The following is a 26,178-nucleotide window of genomic DNA, read 5'->3' as shown; positions in this document are numbered from 1 at the left end:
TAAAGCATGGAAAGGAAACGTAAAGACATGGCGGATTACCTGAATTTAGGCGCCACTGTGAGGTACTGAACTGCTTTCACAACTGTTGTATGGATTGCGATGCAATTTGAAGCTAGCATGAACTAGTTAGAAGGATCTGAAAATGTTAATCTATCATTAATTATGCATTCATCAGCTTAAAAGTTAAATTTCACTTTTCCATCACCTCAAAGTACTTTGCCTTTAGTGTTATTTAACATACAAACATGCCAAACTAAGGTGGTAAACAACATTAAAACGGCATATTAGCATTGAATGTGAGCGTATCCGCCTTAGCATTGCTCTACACTCTGTGTATCGTTTGATGTATTCTTAACGAGCTAGAGAAAAATGTAAGCCCCAATCTTTTGATTGCAGTCAGATATGATCAAGATTGATACAGTTGTTAATTAAAGAAGCAATTTTGTTGAAGTAATATCAACTAGATATCACAAGGACTCTCATCTTTCAGATGATCTGTTTTCATCTGAAAAGGGAACGATTCAAGTTGCATCATTCAAATTACACCTAATTGGCAGGCCGGTCAACTTCTCTGTGAAAATCCAATACTAAATCTCATTCAGCTGCATTCTGGTACATCTCTGTTTCAATCAGCAAATAAGTAGCCTCAATGAGATGTGATACAACTCATACATTTCAACAAGTCCACTCAGGCTGCCTCTCTCCTCAACAAGCACTGTTCTCAAACCATCGCCTGTCCGGCCCCATCAGGCGGAGAACAGCCAGACACCCCGGGGTTAATCAGTGTCACTAATGGATGCTGGGCTGCCTGGAGACAGGGCCATTACCACTGGAAGAAGGGATCACAGGGATCATGGGATTGTACAGTCAGGAGGAATTTAAAAGGTATCCTTCATGCTCCAAGGAAGTGGCAACACAAGGACAAAGGTTTTACATCGACCAACTTTCAGACGATGAGACACATTTAGCTTGTGTTGATTTAAAATTGATTTGATATATAATTCCCCAACTTTATACATGGTGTATTTAAAGAAAGGATGATGTGATAATGACTCAATTCAAACCCCAAATCGTTACATTGTAGTTTAGTCATTTTTCACAAATGTAAACCCTTAGCTATAAATGAACGTTTTTTGGTTTATTTTCTTTAACTGGTGAATGTCTGACAAACACGCAAGTCATCTGTAGCTCAGTGGTATGGCATTCAAATCTCACAAACGTAATACACAAGTTTCAGAACTTTACATATATTGAATGACTGTATAATAATAATAATAATAATAATAATAACAATCATTCATGCATTAATGGTTCATCTCTTTAATGTTGCAGCTGCAAAGTTAGGGCTAAATACTCAATGCTATATAATACTAAATAATGGGTTTATGATTTGATTTACTTTTTAATATTATAAATGTCCAAAATAATACTAAAAATAGCTATTAAACAAATCTAGGGTGGAAGTATAAAAAAAGTATAATGTAAATCAGGGGTGTCAAACTCAAGGTCCGCGGGCCAAATCCGGCCCGTGACCTCATTTTATGTGGCCCACAAGAGCTTGCAAACAATCTAGTATACAAAACAATTGGTATAACTGTTGAATATTTGCTTCTAATTATTTGCCCTACTTCTGCTTTCAGACGTAATTATTTATGAGGTTATAACCATAACTAATAATAATCCAATGCGGAGCCAATAATGTAATATAATACATTATTTAATATATATTATATATTTATATATGTAGATCTATATATTCTTAAAGTGACAACCGGCCCTTTGAGTGCAACCATAATGCTAATGTGGCCCGCAATGAAGATAAGGAAAATAAACAATAGCTATGCCTGTTTTCAAGAGAAACACCATTTTAAGATTGATACCAACAAGATGCAGAAAACAATAAATCTAGTAAATGTTTATTGTGATACAATATAGTATTCACCAGAAAAGCTTCAACCAATGCACAGCAGTACGCTAATGACTGCACACATTACATATTAATTCAAGAACAGACCTGACCATCCTCCAGCAATTAAAATGTTGTCTCTTCCAGTTAAAGGTTATTTATAAGACATACTGTATGCTTTAGGCGCTCTGTGTTTCGCCTGCTAATAAGCCACTGAGGTGAGTCCCTAGGAGCTTTAACAATCGTTTAATATTGAGTGAGCTCTCCGGCTGTTATTGAGATGCAAAGTGGCTGGAAGTGAAATCAGGAAAGCGATGGTCTGCTGTGTGCAGCTGTTGTGCACAGAGCGCAGCGTTAATCTAAATCAGGCAGGGACAAATTACCTTTACACTGGCTTGCTGGGATAATGAGGTCAGACCGGGAACAGTGATTTGGAACAAAACAAGTTTGCCAACTGTTGGATCCATCATAAAGGTCAAACAATACTTTTGATAGACATCTACTCAAAAAGTAATATTATATCACCCAACTTTTAATATTGAGCGAGCCAAAACCTGATCTTAGCCTTTTTTCTTCACAGACTTGACTTCAAGTTTGCTTGAGAGGATGTGAGCTATAGTTAAATAATGATTCCTAAAACCTCTCCTGCCTGTTAGATCGGCATGAGAGCTCATTAAAATGAATTGACTCATGCAATAGACACGTCCTTCATCAGTCTGCAGCAAGGAAGACATAAAAGGATTGATCTATTGACAATGTTAACTGGCAATCAAATATTTAATTTGTCAATACATCTCAGCATGTTGTGGACTACTACTGACTGGAATATCCTATACCATCAGAGTGCATAGGAAGATGGAGAACAGCTCTGAGGTGCCTTTCTCCCAGCCAGACATTGTGTCGGTTACGGTACATCCAGCTACTACCTCTCAGCTGAGGTTAATTTTGTTGCTGCACATCAATTTCTGGTTTCGATTTTCTAACACAACTGGTACACACACACACACACACACACACACACACACACACACACACACACACACACACACACACACACACACACACACACACACACACACACACACACACAACAAATGGGGAGAAAGTACAATTACTTCTACACTTTCCGTGGAGTGAGAGACCTCCACGAAAGATGGCCAGAGGCTGGTGAACTCCTGGTGGACTGGGACTGTCTGTATGACTGATGTTCTGTGGTTGTGAGAGAACAAATTATTTTCTATGTCTGTAGCTGATCATAAAGCAGCATTCAGTCCCCTTAGACACAGCAGTTCCCTGCAGCTTGGTGGATCTGAGCAGATTTTGTACAAAGGCATTGTGTTGACAGCAAGGCCGTACATCAAAATGACCTTTAAATCAATCATGTTTCCTTTTAGAGCATATGCTTGTTAAAGGATGAGAAGCTAGCAATGAGCTTTTAACTGTATACGCTATGGGCTTGTTACAGAGAAAGGGTCAATTCCAGCTTGAATTAGATTAAATCATAACAGTGTGGTCGTATTTCTTTGACATTACACCTGTCAGGGTTTGAGTTTTTGTGTGTCTAGTTTTGGGGTTATTTTGCTGTTCTGTCCTCCCTGTCGTTAGTTTCCCTGGTGTGTCTAATTGTCTGATTGTGTTCACCTGTTGCCCTTGTGTTTCTCGTCTCGTGATTACCCCGCCCTGTATTTAGTCTTGTCTCTTCCTGTGTTCAGTGTTGGTTCATTATTTGTTGTTCATGTCTCCCTTCATGTTGGTCACAGTCCCTTTTTGTTTGGATGCTACCTCGTGCCTTTTTTCAGCTTTTATGAATAAAGCTCACCTTTTGTTCCATTTTGAAACCTGCTTCCCTCCTCATTCTGCATTTGGGTCCTATTTTTCCCCAATCTTGACAACACCACATTATCTGTTCCTAGAGAGCATTTACTCACAGCCAAATGTTACTCAAGTAAAAGTACAAAAGTTACTAGCATCAATATATATTTAAAGTACTCCTTATGCAGATTGGTCCATTTCAGAATAATATATTATATGTTTTGATTGTAATTATTGATGCATTAACGTGTTATCAAAGCTGGTAAAGGTGCAGCTAGTTTTAATGACTTTATATAATGCAGAGTAGATTGTACATTTACTATGAATGTATCTATTTATCTAATATATCATTCCAATAGCTTACATATAGACTCTATTTCACAATTTCACTTTTTTTAAACTATTTTTCTTTTTGTATTTACTTTTTAATATTTACTTGCACTATATTTTTCACTTTCACTCTTGGAGAAGCCTGTGACCTAAGATTTTCATCGACATAACTACACTTTATATGTTCGTATGACAAATAAAGAACCTTGAACCTTGATTATATTTCACATCATTAATCAAAATATGCAAAGTAACTACAGGTATTAAATAAATGTAGTACAACGTAACATAAAATGAAAAGTACAAGTATCTCGAAATAGTACTTAAGTAAATTACTTGAGTAAATGTACTTAATTACTTCCCACCTCTGGAAAAGAGGAACTCTGGTAAAGCAGCTCCAACCCATAAAAAAGAAATGTACTCAATGTTGTTTTAGCTATTTTGCTATTATTGAATTTGTAGTGGTTTTATAAAAAATAATAACACATAGTATATTATGTATATACTAGTTTTATAGTAGATTGGACATTATTTTCTAGGTATAGTTTTACCTCACCTGTCCACTAAGTGTCCTCTGTGGTGTTCATGGGTGTGTAGATCACCTGAGTGTCCTTATGATCCTCAGCAAGAGCTGCTGCTTTTTACCAGCTGCTAGTTGCTGGTATTGTTTTCAGCTTGTAAGTCTTGGTGTGTTTCTCACTAGGGAAGCATTTTCCAGACAGAACTTTACAAGTAGTAGTAGTTCAGATTTCAATAAAGGTCGATTTCATAGATGGGTGTGGTCCAAGCTTGGTTGTCGGCATTAAAGGGGTCAACGGATTTTGTGTTGAAATAAATGTGGTTATTATCATAATCACACATTTGTGATGCGTTATTCAAAGTGCTTCATAAAATTGTTATACATTCATTGCTTTGTATCCCAAGAATATTTGCAGAAAAGTTTCTGGAATGTATTTGAGAAACCATGCCTACTTTATCTCAAAAAGTGGTTCAGCATGAATAACCAATTTCTAAACTGTGTTAATCTCTTCTCCCCTCTATTTTTCTCCAAACCAAGTTAATCGTTTCTGCCAACACATCGGCTTGTCGCTGCCTCTTTACAGTCCCCTCCATCGCTGGAGCCTCCCTGCCTCCAACACACTATTATTTTCCCCTCCAGCAGTTTTCAATTTAGATTGTTAAAACCTGAATGTTCTTTATAGACAGCAGGGAAGTAAATCTTAAAAGCTGCTCTGAGAGCACAGTGACAGTGCTTCCTGTAAAGCTTTTTCGGTTTGACCCCAGCAGGGTCATGAGCCTGGATGGTCCGATTGAAATCCACAAAAAGAGCGTCTTATTTTTGTGTGAAGAAAAGTGTGATTTGTTATCCTTTAACAGTATAAGGTTTTGCTAGCTTTTTGCAGTAAAATGAATCCTACTGTGCATGTATCTGTGCAGGTACAGTATCGGAATGCCGAAAACAGTGATGACACTGCAATAAATTATCAAACAATCTGCATTTTTTGCTGTGCGAATGAGCAGACCATGTTTTAGAAAAAAAGGCTATAATTAACTATATTAGTAATGTGTATGTTCCATCAAAAACTGAAAAACAAATCGGTTTATTGATATGGCACGGCAATGGTTAAGGGTTGGTTAGGTTTAGGGCCCATATACAACTCAGCTTGATTTAAAGGAAAAAACAATTTGTTTCAGGTTTAAAATAAGATCTTAATGGAGGCTCATCAACATGGTGACAATAACAAACACAAAGTTGCGACCCCGCCCCCCCTTGTGTGTGTGTGTGTGTGTGTGTGGGGGGGGCGCAACCTCCAACAGGAGTCATTTGGGGGGGCTCTTGGGAAAAAAGGTTGGGAACCCCTGCTCTACGGGATGCTGTCTCTTGTAAACTGTTTATCAATTTGGGGCTCTGGCTGAAGCAACTGATGATATTTCTCAATATTGGAAGACAGTCTTGGTTCTGTTGACTGAAAGAAAAACAATCACATCAATAAATATAACAGTATCCACAGAGGACATTTCACCAGGCCTTTTTGGAGATTCCCTATGTCCAATCTATAGGAAACAAATCTGTCTCCATCAAATAAAAAGTGAAGCCTGGTGAGATTTCCCTTGTTTGTGACTGGTGTGGGTATAAAGTGATGACCGGGGCATATTTTTCTCCTCTGTTGCTATGAAAAAATATTTACAGGAGAGAGGGCAAAATGAAAACCCAGAACAATTACCCGTTCTTCCACTACGGGATATCTATTACATGATAAGGTCAGCGCTCATTTGTCTCCTTAAACACCCCGTCAGCTGTTGGCAGTCAGGCGAGCAGTAAAGGGTTCTGATGATCAGACACAGGAGGTACTGGTACTGTTATTATCAGCTCATGCCACGAGAAATTCTCCATGACCACAACAGACTGTACACACCTGGACCTTGATTCTGAAGTGTTTTCTTCCAGTTCAGCTAGCAGGCAAACTGAGAAGACTGTTCATGTTTTGTAGTTGGGTATTGTTCTTGGTTCATTATCCCTGGAAAGAGAATTCATCACTTGAATTTAGGCCAAGGCTGTCAAATGTATCAAGTGACATATCTGTGTGTTGCAGAAGAATGCCACACGACGATTGCAGATTGTGTCAGGATTACTTTTTTCCCCAGATTTTGTGTTTTACATATCCCCTAAAAGCCTGCTTGGAAATCTAAATAGATGGGTATTTGCCTTTTTTTAAATGTATATTAATATATTATAGAATCAAATCCTGATCAAATCTGGAATTTCTGACATTTTTATTTTCAAGCTGTCTGTGTCTTTAGATATCTGGATGTTTTGTTGTTTTTGTTTAACAGATAAATCTTATAGCTTCAAGCACTGGTAAACTTTAAAATATTATTTTCATGGGTTTTTACACAACACAACAAAAAGGGCATCATACATCCTATTTCTCTGAGTTCTGTAAATGTCACCCAAAACAAGAGGAGAAACAACAACAAAGCAAAACTAAATTAAGATATTATTATAGTTTAAAAACTCATTTGTTTTCTGTTGACTCATTTTCTCATGCATGGCCTGTCCACTGTCTCCCCAGGTGTCGATAGGGGTTTCATGCAATCTAAAAAGTCAAAGACACCAATCAACATCTCTAAAACAATTGATTGGTCTGATAATGAGTCCAGATAGCCACTTTCCAAGGGGTCCCAAGGCACAACACATCAATACACAGTGCATCTGAAAACTTTTGAATGCAAACTTGTATTAGGTAGATACTTGATAGTACTCGAAACTAATGATGACAAAAACACATTTTAATGGCTCAAAGATGATACCTTCCTAAAAAAGAAAGAAGATTATTAATCAAAGTTTATTGTTTTACACAAGAATGAAGTTGTAGCTATCTGTGGGGTATGCTCTGCAGCTTCATTAGTAAAAAGATAAGATGTAAGGGTGCAAGCTTGAGCCAAATACAGTGTCAGCACTTTAAAATCCATTTGGCTGAAGTCCACCACAGTGGCGCCGGCAGTGAGGCAGCTTTATCCCTCTCAAACATCTTTGCTTGCGTGTGATCCAATTAAATGAACTTGTATTGGTAGTAGGTCTATATTTTCAGAGCAGTGTGCAGTGATTGGTGAATTATTACATTGTAGGGTATGCATGAATTTTGCAGTGAGTAAAGGAAATGGTGGACTCTAGCACCATCGGACTCTTAAAACATGATGTTAGAAGTCCCTTTCACTTACTTTGAAGATTCAACAGTTCAACTATATCTTATTGGTTTGTTTTAAAAGTTGAGGCCGAGTTAATACCCTCTGATGAAATCTATTCAATTTGGCCATGAGAAATTGTTTAGGGTTCCTCCTTCCAAATATCTTTTAGTGTGCGACTTTTGTTCTTCTTTGTGGTTGTTTTGGATAATTACATTTACAAGCACAGCTGATGTATGACAGTATGACATGTTAGCTAAACAACAGCATGTTCTATGATGGTGAACAGACAACTAGATAGTCAAAATGTGTACAATACCTTCTTCTCAATGCAAAAAATATTGGGTGTTTTTTTCTTCCACCTTGATCTGTAAACCATACCTCCATTACTCATGAGTCTCTTATGGACCAATTGTCTGACATTTCAATCCCTAGAGCTGAGTCTCTTGGTTAAAAAGTATACCAGACAAATGACAGGATGCCTCTTTGTTTTCTTTGGGAACCTTCAGCAGTAAAATCCGCAAAAAATTAAACAAGTTTCCTAACTGAGTGTGAAGTTGCTCAGTGAAGCCGTCTAGGACATAACATTTGTACAACCGCCCAACTACGACATCACCTTACCCTTAACAAGTCTGCACTCAGCACCATTAATCTTTAGCACCCTGTTATTATTTAACATTTAGCAGCATGGGGAAGTTGAAAGGGCACGGATGCAGTGGAGACACAGGTGAGTGTAGGTTTTATCTAGACCCTCCAGCTGTGCCCCAGTTACCCATCACTGCCTCTGGTAACAGGAATTCAGTTCACAGAGTTTAAAATTAGCCCGGGCATCTATCATTTCCCACCGGCTGAATAGGTTGGTGTCGCAGCCCTGACATTGGCAATCGGTCTCCTCACGTCTGTCTGTGTGTGTATCACTATCACTCGACAGAGCCGGAGCATGTGGCACAGAAAAATATCACTGTAGGACACATAAGCAAACACAGGGAGTCCTATTCACACATGCTCTGTGGTGAGCGTCAACAATGGCAAAGGAAGTATCACTAAAATTTAATAGGAAAGGCAAGGTGGGTGCTGTTCTTGTCACTTTAGGATGTTTTTAAATGTTTCTTTATAAAATAGAGTGTTGACCTACTGTAAATATCAAGTTTTCCTTTGTTGTTGTTACACAATGTTAATATTTGTAGTTAGGATTATTACAGTAAATCATAGACTCTTACAGTACGGCAAGGCAATGACCTGGACACAAGCTACATTCACGTTAAAAAACCTTCCCTTTCCACTAAAAAAACTTTTCTTGTAGTATGCAGTTAAAACAACCAAAGAGCTCATGGATAGTTGGACAAGCGTCAGAGAGAAGAGAACTATTAATTTGTCTGAAAAGAAGGCCATTCAGATTATGTTACACATAATACAGATGGAGGCTTGTATTAAAGTTAATAAAAAAGGTAAACTGATATCTGTTACAACTTTCAAAAGAAATAATCAGCTGAAAAGGAACACAAGGTGATATAAGGGAAAGGGTTTGGAACCACTGTCTGCTATGTAACCTCCTATAAAAAAAAATGAATTCCATTGAACTTGGATTTCTTTGAAAAGGGCTTTTTGTGGAGGATTCCTAGAAGTCTGCTTTTCCATTCAGACTAAAGCAGCGAGAACATGGCTGACATAACTATAAATCTTTCCCTGTTTAAGAGCCTGAGTGTTCGAACACTTGACAAGAGCTACAAAACATCAGCTGGAGGGCACACAGCAGCAGCACTAACACAAAACAGCCTATCACTCAACTGCCTTTCACTATGTGGGTTAATATACTGTGACATTATACTCGTACCTTATATTGCTGTACTGATAGACAATTGAAACACACCTGAGGTCAAACATTTGTAAATGCAGCCCAAGACATTCCCTTAAATCTTTACATCTTTGTCCTACCTTTGAACCCTTTATAAATGTATTCTGTAGGTAAATATTTCCCCTTTCGTCTGGCTGTGCGGATTCAGATTTTGTTCGTATTTATTTTTCTTGTGTAATTCTGATGGGACGTATACAATACAATACAGCTTTATTTATAGAGCACTTTCAACCTCCAGACCAAAGTGCTGTATAGTCAAATAAACAAAACAAAACATACAAAAAATAACACAGCACAGCTCACACACCATAAAGCAAGTACAAGTAAAAACAATAGACAATTTAAAAGCAATAAAAGCAACACTCTAAAATATGTTAATACGCTAAGGAGAAGAGGCGGGTTTTAAGAAGCGATTTCAAAGCAGGCAGTGTGGAGGCCTGTCTGATGTGCATGGGCAGATCGTTCCACAGTGTGGGAGCCGCTAAAGAGANTCCCATTCTGTGTTTTTCTTTAAGAGTTTCTCGTTCGACAGTGTCCACGTCAAAGTTCGTGTAGTGTTTTTCCGACAACCTCCCCCTTTACACCGTCTTTGCGACGTGTTGGTTCTCTCTACGGGCGTCGGAATGTGTCGGACACTTTTGCTTCAGCGAGGTCCTTAACCCCCTCGAGTTCTGCACCTGACTTCGACTCTCAGGTCCTAGTTTTCAGGTGACCAAGTGTCTGCACCAGGCCCTTTTACCGATGTTCATCGAGCATTGAGGGTACCAGTTGCGGTGAAGACTTGAGTTCTGTTGCCTTCTCCGACGAAATGAACCCGATTTCCTTTCTCGTGAGCCTGTCAACGTGTCACCAGTTTCAGGAGAAAGTCTGCTTTTCGTGTCACAAACATAAAGTAACCTTCAGTTCCGCGGTCTAGACTCTTTCCGACCTCTCCTCGTTTTAGGTTAACGAACTTAGGGTCACACTTAGGGCTGTCAGTGCTACAAACCCCTCCGTACAGTCGACGACCACAACCAGGTGGACCACACAAAGTAAGTTCGGGCTCATTTACGTCGACACATGGTGTCTCTCAGAAATCCGTGATGTACGAAGGCCAGACGACTTTTCGAGATACTCTACTCTTTAAGTAAAGGTCGTACTAGACCTGGGACGGGTGTCACGGTTTTCGGTGCTCATTGACCAACGAGACTGGTACCGTAATGACAGGAGCTAACCGGACGTTAAGGGACTGGACTTGGGGTATCTCTTATACACCCATAACTTCTTCTTCGACTTTCTGGGTCTGGGTGTTGTTACATCTACTCGATTTCCGCATACTTCGAGGACCCGTAGGTATTGTGGAGTCGTTACGGTGTCCGACTAAAAGGAGGTACCGGTGCGGCGTACTACGTCATTAAGGCCATCGGATGTTTCAGTTCGGTCTAATGCAAAAAAAAAATGAACCAACTCCTTGATAAGATTAAAAAACTCTATCCTAAAAACATCAAAAGAATTCGACATACGGTATTAGTCGTTTAATTTTATTATTTTCCGAACGTTATAAAGTTCAAACCTAAACATTACTTAGGTCTCCATACTGTAAAACAAAAAAAATTAACCGTAATGTCTTTTATTTCTTAAATGGTTATAAGATTAGACTCTGTCAGGACATAATAATATTTATAAAGATTACTAAGGAAAAATGATTATAAATATACTAATTATTATTATTTATTAATATATGTGAAAAACATATACGATAAACAAATTAAAATATACTTATTATTATTATTCATAAATTAGTCAACTATTTAACCATATTTTATTTACATTCATATTATTTGAGCTCATAGTGATAATATAGTCCTTATTACAAACAATGTATATTTAACGTAGTAACTTCATTATTTTCGACACAACTAATTACCCACATACACAATAAAAGCTTACGAACTAAGAGAGTATTACAGGACTATGGAACTTGGAAAGTACCCAAAAAGACCAATTAGCCGAATAGCAATCCAACTGGTGAGTATTCTCGCTTTAGTGCTCGTATTTGTTGCGTTCTCGTCCATTCCAGGGTGTCAATGACGGTCCTCTGGACAGCAGTCAGATCAGCAGTCTTCCCCATACTTGTGATTTAGTTTACTGAACCAAGCTGAGTGTTTTTCAAGGCTCAGGAAACCCTTGCAGGTGTTTCGAGTTAATTAGACGATTCAAGTGATTCGTTGAACACCCTACTAGTATACTTTTTCATGATATTCTAATATTTAGAGATAGGATATTTGAGTTTTCTTAAGCTGTATGCCATAATCAGCAATATTAAAATAATAAAAGGCTTGCAATATTTCAGTTGATTTGTAATGAATCCAGAATGTATGACATTTTTGTTTTTTTAATTGCATTACAGAAAATAAAGAACTTTATCACAATATTCTAATTTTCTGAGACAGTCCTGTATATGCAAGCTGCTATACAAATATTATTATATTATTATGTATTTATTATCCTAATTATTCAATTTTTAATATTATTCACAAATGGGGAAATACATGGGAAAAGCTAAATGTTTAAGGAAGATTTCTAGTTATACGTACATACTTTTACACACACATATGTGTGATATTAAAATAATGTACCGGTTAGTGCAACAACAAAACATAGTAGCCTAGTAGTTATAATGATAAGGCAAAGGCCTCGCTTACTGACACAGGGTTTTCTGAATTGAAGCGCTTGACTTACTGAAATAAGCCTGGTTTAACTGGTTATCTTGACTTGTTTTGCTTTTTGTTTTTGCGTTTTAGATACCATCACACAGACAGACGTTTGTAAATGTTAACTCACCTCCTTAATCACTAAAGTCTAGCCCAAACAACACACAGTGACTGTCATTCACAAACAGGTGTGCACTTGAAAAGGAAGCACGACACTGAGTTTATCGGGTTCAGTCAATACGAACCGTCACAGATACTCCTAAAGATTTAATTAGGGGCAGTGTATACTTTAACTACTTTTATTGCACAATCAATACTTTGAGACGTTGAGACTTCTACTTGTAGTGGAGTATTTTCAGTGTGGTATTAGTACTTTTACTTCAGTAAACGATCTGAATACTTCCACTACTTGCTGCAGAGTCACAGTTCAGACATGATCTTGTTTTAGGTCTTCCCTGGAAAAAGTCTATAAGAGGAATGCTCTCTCCCAGACAACACACACACACACACACTCGGAAAGAAAGGTGGGCAGAACGCCTTTGAGGCATCAAAACCAGTTCTGTTCACAAACAAAATGCAGCTCCGAATGAATCACCACTTCTCTCCCACCTGCCGACACACGCTCCCACTGGCACACATGCTCGGAGCAAACACAAGCCTTGACACGGCAGGATCCACTCTTCCACGCGTTTCATGCCAAACTCTCATCGCCTTCTTTACACTAACTGAGTCTTGAGTTGTTACGATGCAGGATACTTGAAGAAATCAAGTCCTGATTTGTTGACAGATGAAAAAAGAGATCAACTTTGTGCTGAGTTTCATCTTTGAAATGGCGTTGTTCTCTGAGTAACACCTGGTTGAGTGAATCATGTTGAAACCAGCCCGGGGCAGGCGGAGCGCAGCTGGAAACAGTGACTGCTGTTCATTCTGTCAAACCCACCTTGAGATTAATCAGCCATTCCTGTTCGTGGTCATTACTATCAAATGGAAGCTCAGTCAGGAACTGGGTTTCTTGTGTATGATGAAGTCGCCCTGAAACCAATTATCTTGAATGCTTTCAATCATGTTGGCTTTGTTAATGCATATGGCCTACTTTATGTCAATTGAATTTAAGTTTAAGAAGTTTAACCTCAGCTACTACGATAAATCCATTATAAAATGTTAAGCCAAAATACGGATACCTAGATTCTTAACCTCTTAGGCCCCGGCCCCACGAGGACGAAAACGGTCGTTTGTGTTACTGTTTAGTGTCATATAGACCGTTCGGCCACACGAGGACGACCGAATATGACAGTAAACAACTGCGGACACGATAACGGGTCCCAAGGTGGATAGAACGGCATACGCAACGCTCTGGGGGGTCCAACGGCTCTGTGCGTGCGCCCTATACGATCATTTTCTTTTCTGATAATGATGACGCAATAGCCCCGCCTCTCCCCACCTCTGCTGCTCACCCCCACGTCAAAGTAAACTGCACACTGAATTCAGATTATTTATCTTTCTCTCGATATGGACATAAACGCGAGTGAAGTCTAATCTGACAGGACGGAGACACGCAGCTCTGCTCAGCTGCAGCTCCTCCCGCTGTGATGCAGCGGGGAACGGAGCAAAACACACACTTCAAGTCAGATCATCACCCTTAGCTATTTTAATTACCTCTCAAACTACCTAAACTAGTTATAAATATGTTTATTTTTACTGTCGGGTCACTCATTACTGGATCAGCTGCTGCTTGAGACAGACACTGACGCTGTCCGAAGAGAGGGAGGAAAAAGAGAGGCTCCATGTATTATATTATTATATTATATAGATTCGTTATTCATTTGTTTTAAAGCTCAATAAATAGCAAAGAAGACCTTTGACCGGCACTTTTATAATTTTGTCCGGAAGATTTAAACTTTAATACACGTTGACTGACTCTGCCCGGTTCCCTCGGCCCCCACCGCGGAGAATAAACAGAAGGGCAACCATGACAACCATGCTTCTTCGCTGCTTTTGTGGAGGAAGTTACAGCGCCACATAAAGGCTCCATATGTACTGCAGCTTCTCCAGCGGTTGGAGCTAAACGGAGCTGTCTCGTGTGGACAGACACTATCCGGTGAACATTGCGTGTGGACCTGGTGTGGACGGAAGCTTTTTTGCGATTGCGTTTGCGTTAATCCTATGCGTTTAGCCGTATGCGTCCTCGTGGGGCCGGGGCCTTCATGTATAGCAACAGTTTGACAGATATTTGGAAGCCATTTTGAACCACTTCAATTGTAGGAACATGTCCCAAACACCAGGTTGTTGATCCCTGCCTAAGGGCTGTACTTTTCCAATAAAAATGTTCTTTCTGTATCTCTTTGTGTTTTGATATATTGCATCATTTAGTAATCATATATTTTCTATAAAAACACATTGACATATCTAAGACTGTGAGGAAAAAAGACTAGCATGTTGCATAAGTGTGGATTTTTTTTAAAATAATTTTTAAATAATTCTATGGCAGTTGTTTGACAATTATGTTCCCACAATAAGCTACAAAAACAGTACCAAAGTTACAACAATAAAGGTCACTTCACAAGGGGTGTATATGCTTTTTTCAGAAACGATGTCAGGTATTTCCACAAAGCAATGTGACAACCCCTTCCTCTCAGGCCCCTATCCGTCCAAACATAATGACCTCATTCACACTTACAGTTTGTGCCCGACAGCTAGTTATTACATAGCTTATTTGTAGATGTCTTATTTACCATAGTTAGCCCTCTATTTTCACTTTTAAAATGATAACCAAATGTTGCCTGCCGCTTCATTTGAGTGGTTTCTATCATCTCATTTAGCTCCAAGCAAGAAACTCTCCTTTAACCTACGCTGTGTGAGCTTAATCAATGTTTTTACAACAAGAATGATTAAACATGCAGAAACTTGTAGAAATCACACAAAGATGTTGCTTTGGTGATTTGGAAGTATTTACTGTGTGTTGTTTAATTAAACACACCTCCTGGGTGACTAACCCTGAAGGTATTTCAAGCTCGTCCAACAGGGAGGAGACCTGGTGACTGAACCATAACTCATTTTGGATGGATTCAATATTGACACTGTCCAATGAAAACCATTCAGGTGATTTATAATAAAAAATAGGGGAAGGTTGTTTTTTTTACATGTTAAGGAAATGTTCTTCTTAAAAGGGGCCCTAATATGCTTATAGGGGGGGGGGGGGGTTCTTTCCTGTACTGTGTTATAAATGATAAATTGATAGGCATGTAAATGGTTTCCAGCTTTGTTGACAGTGACCTTTGAGCACAACATTGTAATCAGTTTGTCCTTATCTCCAAGTTGAAGCTTGTTCCACATTTGAAGAAATTCAGCGCATTCTTGTGAATGGGCCGAGGCTACCAGAAAGGAGAAACCAATGATCTTTCTGTCGCTATTGACCAACGTACTTTTATTTCATTTGTCACGAAATATGTCCCTAGGAGAAATAGGAAGCGGAGAGACTCGAAAAGCCTCTGATCAATGCTTCCAACCATTCCACTGATGCAATTTTAATGTATTGGATAATATGGAAAATAGATATGAAAATGTCTGTGGTGACATCTTATGTGGCATGTGGGTGTCAGAAAATAAATGTATGGTTTACCTGTGTAGGGTTGATACTTGATAGTACACTATATTATAAGTACTTGGTGTGCTTACCTCTCGGTGGTTGCTGCGAGCTTCACTCCTTCCCGTCCTGGAAACAGCTGTCCTCGCTCCTTCTTTCTCGCTGGCCTCCAATCCCAGCAGCCTTTCTGTTGACCTGCCATGGCTGGAAAATATCACCAACTAATGAGTGAAAAGCATGAGGCTTCCCTGACCTCGCTAACACACGGGTGGTTTCTGACATCATTTCCATCAACATGAACACGACGATGACAGCTTGATAACAGGCTCCAAACAGCACCTGTGCAGCAGAGAATATCCTTTTTCTGAGAGTCAACACTGCTATTGTTGCTAATAAGAAACTAGATAACATCCTGTTGTACGGCAGATATAACATTCCACATATCGTTTAGCATCATAGCAAGCTAACATTTAATTAAAAAGCACAAAGAAGAGTTGAGGCTGTTGGAATGTCATTAGTTTTGTGGGAATTTGATCATAAATCAAAGTATTCAACAAACTGATGGCGGCGCAAGATGAAAAGTAAGAGGAACACCACATTTATTACAATTCATCCTGAGGGGAACATAAATGTCTGAACCAAATTTCGTAGCAATCCATCAACTAATAGTAGAGAGAGAGAACAGAGATATCACTCAAAAGCTGTTTCTTGTTAGCACATGTGTTAGCTTTGCTGCTAAAAAGAGTATTCATTATTAACATACAAAACACAACGTAACCTTTCAAATCTCATTATTTAGAATATTTGACCCTCCTATTATCCTTTAGATGATTATTAGAAGTCACTATTGTTTCTAATCATTGTTTGATGTTTCAAAATACATGATTGAGGATTGAATCCAGGCTTCTTCAGGTGTATAAAAACATAGAAGAATTTACCATAATTTGTTTTGGCTGATATTGGGGTCACTGTAACATGCAAGCATATTCTCTTTAGGGCCTTAACCTGCCATAACCATGCCTGTAACATTTGTAAAGAAATCCCCTTTGAGTCCCATACTGTGGGGGATGGGAAACATGGTTTTCTGTGAGGTTAGGGTTCACCTAATGTAAAGGAAAATGAAATAAAAATACTCATCTTGCTTTGCCCAATGGCCACTGTTACAACATGCCAGGAGTACAGGGGCCATTTCGTTAACAAGTATTCAAAAATGTAATCAGATAAAAATGGATTTGATGCTTGACGGGATTTTGTGGAATCTCCCCCTGAAATGTTTTGTAGTATTAAAACAAGCTCTATTAGTGTGTTTTTTTTTTAATGATTTTGTATATATTTATCAAGTTATAAATGAGAATGCACCAACTTACGTTCTTTACTACACAGAAGCAAAGAGCACATTCATCTGGAAACTAACTGTGTTTCAGCAAGCCAATATCTGCCATTTATTTATGTATTGGGTAATAAGTCCTTCAGGGCAGAGTTACACAAAGCACTTTAAATCTTCACACTTGCAGTACAGTATGTGCACTTCATGTTCCTCATTATTTTTTAGGAAAGATTTAGGCAAGGCGTTATGATGAACATATGTTTGGCATTTGAATATCCGTTTAAGAATAAACGAAAAAGTGAATTATATTTATGTCATTCATAGTTGCGCCTCTTTTTCTGAAAAATCTGTTCTTGAAGAAGTTTGTCAAATACATAACGCCCTGCAGCCAGATTTGTGGGGGTTGTCAAATCAATAACCCCTGAGTGTTGTGTGATTCTGTCAGATCTAATAGATGTTTTTGATATTTTTCTCTAAAATCGTCCCCTTGTGTATTTCACGCCAAAGATGGTAAAACTGCTTTTGCCCTGAGGTATGTCTTGTAATTTAAACAGTTTTCCCCGAAAGATAATCCCATTGGAATCAATCTAACATTCTGTACAAACAAACACAACATGTTGAACTCTGAGACTCTCTTAGGACATTATGAATAGAGTTCTGCCTCTGGTGGGTTTATACAGCTTTATGCCCTCAAACCTAGATTCCAGCTGAAGTCTACATTCTCAGGCAGACAGTCAGTATTAAAGTGCTGAGAAACAATGCCGCAGATATCTAATTACAGCAGCGTTTTGGAATTTCTGGCCTTATTTGGAGGGTATTTGGTTTTTTTGTTTCCCGAAAAGGCAATGAGTGAATAATCTCCTCACGTGACCAGTTTACATGCTGCTGGGGCACAAAGTGGGAGGGTTTGTGTAAGCTAAGTTTAAAAATGCGGCCGTGTGATCTCTAATAGAGGGGTAGAGCACGAGCCTTTGATCTGGTGTTTAGCGGTGTGTGATGGCTGTTCGGCTTTATACTGGGGGGGAAAGCAGAGAAGCATTGGATGTCCTTTGTGCTAATTGCTTGCACATTTACCCCCTTTTCCTCTGCCAAGGAACTTTAGAGGCTGTTACTAACAGAGAGCAAGAAATCAACATCTGACTGCTGCCAAGCACAACATATAGAAGGGTTTTTACACATATTATTATCCAACATTGGCTGGAAATTGACCTTCAATTCCTTTATTACCTTTTGTCCTGGCTCTGGTTCTTGTTGTTCGCTGATGTTTGGATGTTGTTTGACTCAGACTGCTGGCTGGTACTGCCAGGCTCTGTGTTTCCACTGCTCACCAAGTCCAAGGAGACCGGGCACAGGTAGCCGTTGCCTGGATATAGAAAACAACACAAAGCTGTTTCAGACTTTTTAATAAACCGAGAGCAGGAACACAGTTAGTTGGAATTCAAGCCGTGTGAAATCATTCTTTTTCAATCACACAACACATTATGTCAGGGTTCACAACGAGGCCAGTGGCGCAAAACCTCCAGGGTTTGTCCTGGTAACAGTTTGATTAAGATAGTAATGTATTACAGTGCAGTATCTGTGGTACAGGACATTATCTTTAAGATAGGAAGAGGAAGCAGCTTGATGAGTTGTTCTAGATCAGGGCAAATAGTAAGTATTTCTTTAGGTTATAAACATTCACTTTTGCTTTTTTAACATTGATAGAACCACAAACCAAATAATTGCTAATAAAGATTGGAAGAGGCTAACTACAATGACGTAATCATAGATAAAAAATAGCAAAAGAAATGTCGAACGGCAAAAGAGGGAAATGACTTAAAGTAAAGGCACATGTTTGTACTTTGGATACTATTTACATGCACACAAACCTATTTAACACACCACAGGAAAGGGGTTAAAGTGCCTTACAACAGTGATCTGACAGATGCTCAAAGGGACTTCACAACTGCAGAACTTGGGGATAATTATCTGTGTTTGTCGATGTGCGTAAGCCCTTGCAGCATCACACATGGAATCCATTGGTAAAATAACTATTCAGTGCAGTTTTATGAAAATATAGATGTTTAAGATAAAAGGCTTTCTGAAATAAGCGACTAATTCTATCACTTTTTTTTTTTTTTATGTGTTTCCAGATATAAATCAGAGTGGATTCATTTTGAAATGTCTGTTTTATATAGTTTGTTCAAAAGGGTTCATGGTTTGATTTCTACTACAAAGCAAAACACATTTGTGAAACAATTATGGTCCAGGAACCCATTGACAAGAGGGAACCCTTTTTGGATTGGGACCCCTCGTGTATGACCCACATTGCTCTAATGAAGCAGCCTATAGGCACAGTCTTTATTACAGGACCTTTCCAGACCCTGCAATAAGTCTGACGCCAGATGGGAGCTTCTGTCCACTCTGTGGCAGCACAAAGAGGAATACCTGCCCGCTGCTAATCATCCAGCCTATTAGGACGTGTTTAGGAGGTATTTTATGGATCACGTTTGGTTTTTATGATGCCTGAAGGTTAGAGACACATGTTGTCCTGCACATCTGTGTGTGTCTTTCTGTCTGTCTTTTTTTATGTAACTTCCTGCTCAAACTTCTTCCCATGATTACAAGTCAGTACTGGGTCAACGTGTCTTAAATGAAGTGTGTAAATAACAAGCTGGAAATGTGAGAACATCTGCAGGACGTTAGGACAGTGAGAGAGAGGACAGGAAGTGGCTATGATTGGCCGACGGACATTAAAGCCTGGGTGCGTGTTTGTGAGTTTGTTTTTGCGTCTGCTGCACCTGCAGGGGTCTTCTCCAGGGGATCCGAGTCTGGGAGAGTCCACACAGGGGTTTCACCCGCTCCCACGCCCTGCTGCTGGTCTTCCTGCCACCGAGCGGACTCTGCAGCGGACTCTGCAGCGTTCTCAGACGACGGTAGACTTGGATCAGTTGCAGCCATCTTTGCTGGACTAGGTTCCTGATGTTTTGATAGAAAAACAAAAAGACAATGCTGAGACAAGCTTTTGCTTTTATTCATTAATGCTGATCTCAATCCCCTGAAGCCCAAGGTAACAGGTGTATTTGTCCAACAGCCGAAACATCGAAAGATATTCCATTTAGAGCTGAAATTACTCATCAAATAAATCAACTAGTCTAAGGGCAAAACATTTCATGAAAAAAATGCCATGTCCTTGTTCCTTTTGCTGATTTATATTTAACGTTTGAAATTGTTGAAATCTGATGCTGCAATATTTATTTTATGCTGTGGCATTGTGATATATTTTCTGACATTTTGTAGGAATGATTTAATTTAAGAAAACAAAGTCAGCAGATCTCTAGTTGTAGCCCTATTTCAAAACACAAACACAGAAAAAGCACAACAAAATTCATACAATTGAACAAAAGCTTTTTGAAAGTGCTAGAAAGCCAAATGCAAAGGGACTCATTTTCTGGAGAACTTGAAGGAAATCTGAAACTTTAAAGCAATCAGCTCAGTAGAGTTTGATATGTATTAGCAATGTTAGCGTCTTTAGTGATAGTTGGTGCACCACTTTGGTCCAGACCAAAATCCGTCAACAACCACTTTATGTATAGCAATGCCAATTTGAATGGACATTCATGTTGCAGATCCTCGGACCTTTCCTGAAGCACCGGCATGTAAACATTTCAGGTTTTCAGTGAAATGTCTTCACAGCTAAGATGAGTGGCTTAGACATTTAGTAAACAAATATCCAAGTACCCTGTTCATCAATTGGCACTACAGGAAAAAACACAACGTGTGCTTGATTGACATGTGCTTTGTTACCTGGGTGGCAACCGGTTCCACTTTGCGTTTCTTCTTCTGATTCGGCTTGTCAGTCCGTAGATAGACGGTGAGCTGATCACTCCACCTGGTAAACAAAGATAGAAACAGCACAGACACGTCATTAGTTACTGTGCCATGACACCTTATTCCTTCCTTTTTTTTACACTTTTTTTACTGACCCATTAATAATCTCTTTATTGTCACCACGGATGAATATTTCCTGTGCTGGAGTGACAATGCCGAGTGCGTTCCTCTGTCCCGTCCTGGGCTCTGCATCAGCGATGTTTGTACACAGATTCAGGTTCACCGTCCCCTGAGGCAAAGTGCTCGGCTGAGGGGAAAGCAGAGGAGAGAGCTAGTTACGAAATCTGGCTTAGCAGTATTGTTTTTGCTTGGACGACTGACGATGACTGACAGTTAAACAGAGAGTAGTTTGTGGTGTCAAGTGTGGAGTGCAAGAGATTTGAGAGGATCACAGAGAGTGGGGGATGTGTGCATTAGAGGACAGCCTAAGCCCAAATCATCTGCACACAACATCTGGCCTAAACATGCCTGCTTTATCCCAACACACTGTAAATGCAGATGCATGTACAAAGCAGGCTTGACTTTACACAAGGGCTGAACCCTATAGTTTGAGCTTCTTTTATGGCATTTCACCAACATTTGAATGCTGGGCAGCTTCTTATTTGACTTTATGTGCATGTCTATTCGTTGTGTTTAAACGCTGTATTTTCTGCACATTATTTCCGAACAACATTACTAAACAATTTGTAGAATTAGAATCCAGTGGTGACTGTATATAATTGATTCCAAACTTCTCCAATAATTCCAGAGTGATGTGAAATCCAAAAGTCAACATTTATTGAAAAAATATATAACATTTTCATGATTCACAACCTTTATTTCTCTACATCCAATATTCTTCTTAAATACATGTTTCATGTTCAGGTTTAAAAATAACATTTGTATTAAGGTCAGTCAAAAACAAAGTCTAACAGCGCCACAAATTATAGTTATATAACCACTTCACCAAAAATCTATTTTGGCTCAAACAAATATCGTAAATTATTGAAGTTGTATCAATGAAAAGAATATCATATTAGTTTCCCATGTATGCCTGGTGCTCCATCTAGACAACATCACTTTCATACTGAAAACCACTTCAGTTTGGAAGAATTAAACGTTGATTTAAAAAGTTGATATAATCTGATTAATCAGCTTGTAGAAAAATATGTTATTTTATAAATGTTACTATAGTTTTAGGGGGACATTTAACCTTTTGTTCCAAAAAGACAAAATAATGACATGATGGAGCCCTACTGTACAGTGCTACATGTACTTTTGTTTGGGTTGGGGAATGGTGTTACTATCTGAGCACTTACCAGTTCATCCAGGGCGAAGCTCAGGCTGCCGTCTTCATACAGAATAAAGAAGCGGCGCTGCCATTTCTGTATTAACACAAGACAAATAAAATCACCACAGCACCATTTGTCTTGAGTAAAAAGTCCTGATAAAGATGTATAAAATAAAAATTGTGTTTCAGCTTTGTGTAATCATGTCCTACCCGCGACCTCTGCATCGGGTTGGCAAAATCTGTTCCCTCAGGCGCCAAACACAGCCAGCCTCCATAGACGGGTTTTGCCTGGAGAAAAGTGGAGTTAGCATTCAGCCTCTGGGGTGTTGGAGCACACACCAGTATTGATTGACAACTGTTTATATATAATCAATCAATGGTTTATGAAAATATTCCAGCTAAAATATCAAACATATTCCAGTTCCTGCCATCTGTACTTAAATATATTTCTGTTTGTTTTTTGATTGTTTCACGGTCGATTATGGTTATTAATGTTTATTTTTCTATGATGTGTTGTATTCACCTTGCTGGGATTAACCAAAGCCACATTTTCCCTGAGGTGTTTCAACAAAGTAGATCAAATCTAATCTATGTGGGTAGTTTTAGGAGGTGATTTAGAAACAATGTGAGTCATTTGAATAATCAGGTTGATCAATAGTGAAACTAATCTCTAGCTGTGGCCCAGATAACTGATCAAGAAGACACTTCATTTTGCTGGTTTTCAGCTTTTGTTTTGGTGGTCTACCCAAACAGATACAGTATTGTTTGGGTTGACCACCAAAACAAATCAACCTGATTATTTATTTGGTTTGGTCTATTAAATGTCAGATAAGGCCTCTTTGATTTTTGTATTGCTGTCTGTTTGTGCTGAAAACTCGCTGGCTGTATGCTTCTCTAACAAAGTGATGTATGTGTATGTGTTTCGCAAAGTGTTCAACACGACAGCTTTTTCTCTGAGTGCACAGCTGAGGGTAAAGCCATGTGCAATGTTGAGCAACGGTGCTGAAATTACAGGGCACAGTGAAACCAGGCAGCGGGACAGAGAGTAATAACATATTTTAACAATGTGAGGCATGCAGGAAGCCGTCATGATGGACTCCTTACATCACCTGCACATGACAGACCTGCAGGAGCAATGTTTTCAGAGGTGGTAAACCAAGAGTTTAGACACTTAATGTGAGCACAAAGACTTGTCTATTCTGCTGGAATGTTTCGCCAAAAAGAGGATTGAGAAAACATTTTGATATTTGATCAGCCTTATTATTTGACATATCCAGTAAAGAGAAAACATTTGAGATTCTACCATCTCAAATAGCTCTTTTATAGCCGCAGGCACATTTAAAATGAATCAAAACCATTTGATCTTTTGACGAATCAATTATCACTAGGAATTTGAATACATCACCTAGGGCTATTGAGATTGCAAAATATGTGTCTTTATTTTTTACATATTAGACAAGATGATTACCCAAGTTAACTAAATGTATAATTTATTCAAAGAGATGTAATACTTTACATTTTGTTTGCTAGTAGCTTCAACAGTATTAACTAAACGTGACATGTTAGTCAAATCATTCCTGACATGAGTCATGTGTCAACAGATCAAATACTTATATTGTTATTTTTTATGTATTTGGCTTTTAAATCTTCTGTTCTTTGACTTAAACTGCTTTTTCTTGGGCTTTTAATTAAGGATTAATTTCACTAGTTGTTAATTGCCTTCTTGTTTAACCTTAAGTAAATGATGTCAATAATACTTCCAAACTGACTGGGATTAAGGGACTGTTTAAAAATGACCAGGCTGAGGAGGGAAGGCCGAAACTGATATTTCAGTTTTTTATTTGAACGACCCGCCTACCTTGCATTATTAATATCTTACTCAGACCCACTTAATGACAACAAAAACAACACCATCCACACCCTTATATCTCAACATGTGGTACTTGGTTGGTTCAATTTATTCCACAATTAATAAAATAAAATACAACATAAATAATCAAAACAGTAGTAATCTCAATTTTAAATATATTTATTGAATCATTATTCTCAATGCATTTGTGTACAGTCCCTAACTAAGCAGACATTTTTAGGCATTTTTAACTTTTTTTGGACTAAACAGATAAATAATTGAACATTAATTGAAGGAAACCAGCAAACATCCGGTCAATTAGGGATGCTAACATCCATACAATAGTTAGGCTATGTTGGAAAACGATGTCAAATAAGAGTTACAAAAATATGTTTTGAGTTGTAACAGAGGTGACAGTTTCATTGTAATAAGCAATGTTAGGGTAAAACCACCTTTTTGTTGAAAAAAGTAACAAACATTGCCGAAGTAAAAATGTAAAGTTTAACGTTAAGAAAGAGGATGCTAGTAACAAAAGAAACAGACCACTACGTCGAATACGAGTAACAGAAAACATTTCAAAATATCACATATTTTAATCTGTTAGAAAGGCAGTTTTACTTTTTTTAAAGAATTGACTAAGTGTGGTGTCGCATTAATGATATTAATACAAGTGTAACGTTACCTGCTCCATGTCATGGTCGTTCAGCAGATGCAGCTCGCGGGACTTGAAGCAGTTTTGACATTTACTTTTATTAAAGATGTTGGCTTGAAATTTGTTGCACGGGTTCGTCCCTTTTTCTCCCGACATGTTTCGCTCCTGTGCTGCAGAGTAATCCACAAACAACCCGCACTCCCTCCTGCGATTTTTGGCATTGAATGGTGATCCTGAACCAACATCTGTCAAACTGTTGACTCTCTATCGTCATGGGCGGGTCATCTGACGCGGTACATCCAAACAACATCCGGTCACAATCTTCAAAATAAAACTTTCTCTAGAATACATAAATAAAAATAAGAATATACATCAAGTTACCAAGGACAAATCAATATGTTATTGATTACTTTGTTTATTTTAGTTAACATATTTTCACATTTAGAACTAATACAATGAAAGAAAATACAATTGAAAGGAAAAAATGTAGAAATGTAAGTGTGTTGCAGTCTATATACAACAGTCAATACAAAAGTGACAACATAACATGTAAAGGTCATAGGTGTTCAAATACATATTTTTCCAGGTGGCTAAAATACTTTTGTGTGCCTCTCCCCCATTATCAGCAGGTCATTGTTTATCTTCCTGCTGGTACTCCTGTCTGTTTCTCCAAAATGCCACTAACTATGGCTAAGCATTTTAACCCTCCTGTTGTCTTCGGGTCAAATCTGACCGATTTACTACTTTCATCAATCATAACTTTTTTGTTTTAGATTCGGTTGCATTAAGGCTTTATGATATCCTTCACAGTAGACATTTCAACATATAAAATTGCTTACCACCACTTTCATTGAATTTTGGATGATTTAGTCAACTCTGTAACACCCATGGTGTTCCCAGTCAAAAATGACCGCCATAAAGAAAAGGAATTAGTAACCATCCGGATCAGACACAAAAAACACCCACACAAACACCCACACATACTCTAGATGTGTTCCCCCCCCTTACGTGCCCAATCCCCTCATGTGAATCACACTTGGCACACACACACACACACACACACACACACACACACACACACACACACACACACACACACACACACACACACACACACACACACACACACACACACACACACACACACACACACACACACACACACACACACACACACACACACACACACACACACCAATTTGACAAATTTCCCGCTCTTATGTGCCCATCCCCCCACATGGATCACACCTGGCACACGCAATACATGTTCAGTGTCTATTATTTGTATATTTACTGCAGTTTTTCATGTGTACCAGTAGTCTGATACAATATGTACAGTTTGAA

At 38.6% G+C, this 26,178-nt stretch overlaps 1 protein-coding gene across 1 annotated transcript; it reads right to left on the bottom strand.

Moving 5' to 3' along the window:
- Positions 1–721: 721 nt before the first annotated feature.
- Positions 722–25,087, bottom strand: LOC104967158 (myosin phosphatase Rho-interacting protein-like). Its single transcript, XM_010796573.1, has 9 exons — positions 24,865–25,087; positions 22,544–22,621; positions 22,362–22,427; positions 21,159–21,310; positions 20,980–21,064; positions 19,974–20,151; positions 18,421–18,556; positions 15,959–16,070; positions 722–808 (listed from the first exon to the last, which is right to left on the bottom strand). Exons 1-9 carry the CDS (start codon positions 24,988–24,990, stop codon positions 722–724), a joined length of 1,020 nt encoding a protein of 339 aa, XP_010794875.1. The 5' UTR covers positions 24,991–25,087.
- Between the last annotated feature and the right edge of the window lie 1,091 nt (positions 25,088–26,178).

The sequence above is a fragment of the Notothenia coriiceps genome, unplaced genomic scaffold, assembly GCF_000735185.1.
Source record: "Notothenia coriiceps isolate Sejong01 unplaced genomic scaffold, NC01 NC01_scaffold00037250, whole genome shotgun sequence".
In the NCBI taxonomy this organism is placed as follows: Eukaryota; Metazoa; Chordata; class Actinopteri; order Perciformes; family Nototheniidae; genus Notothenia; species Notothenia coriiceps.
The sequence above is the reverse complement of the archived record's forward strand: the minus strand, read 5'-3'. Positions and strand labels throughout refer to the sequence as shown.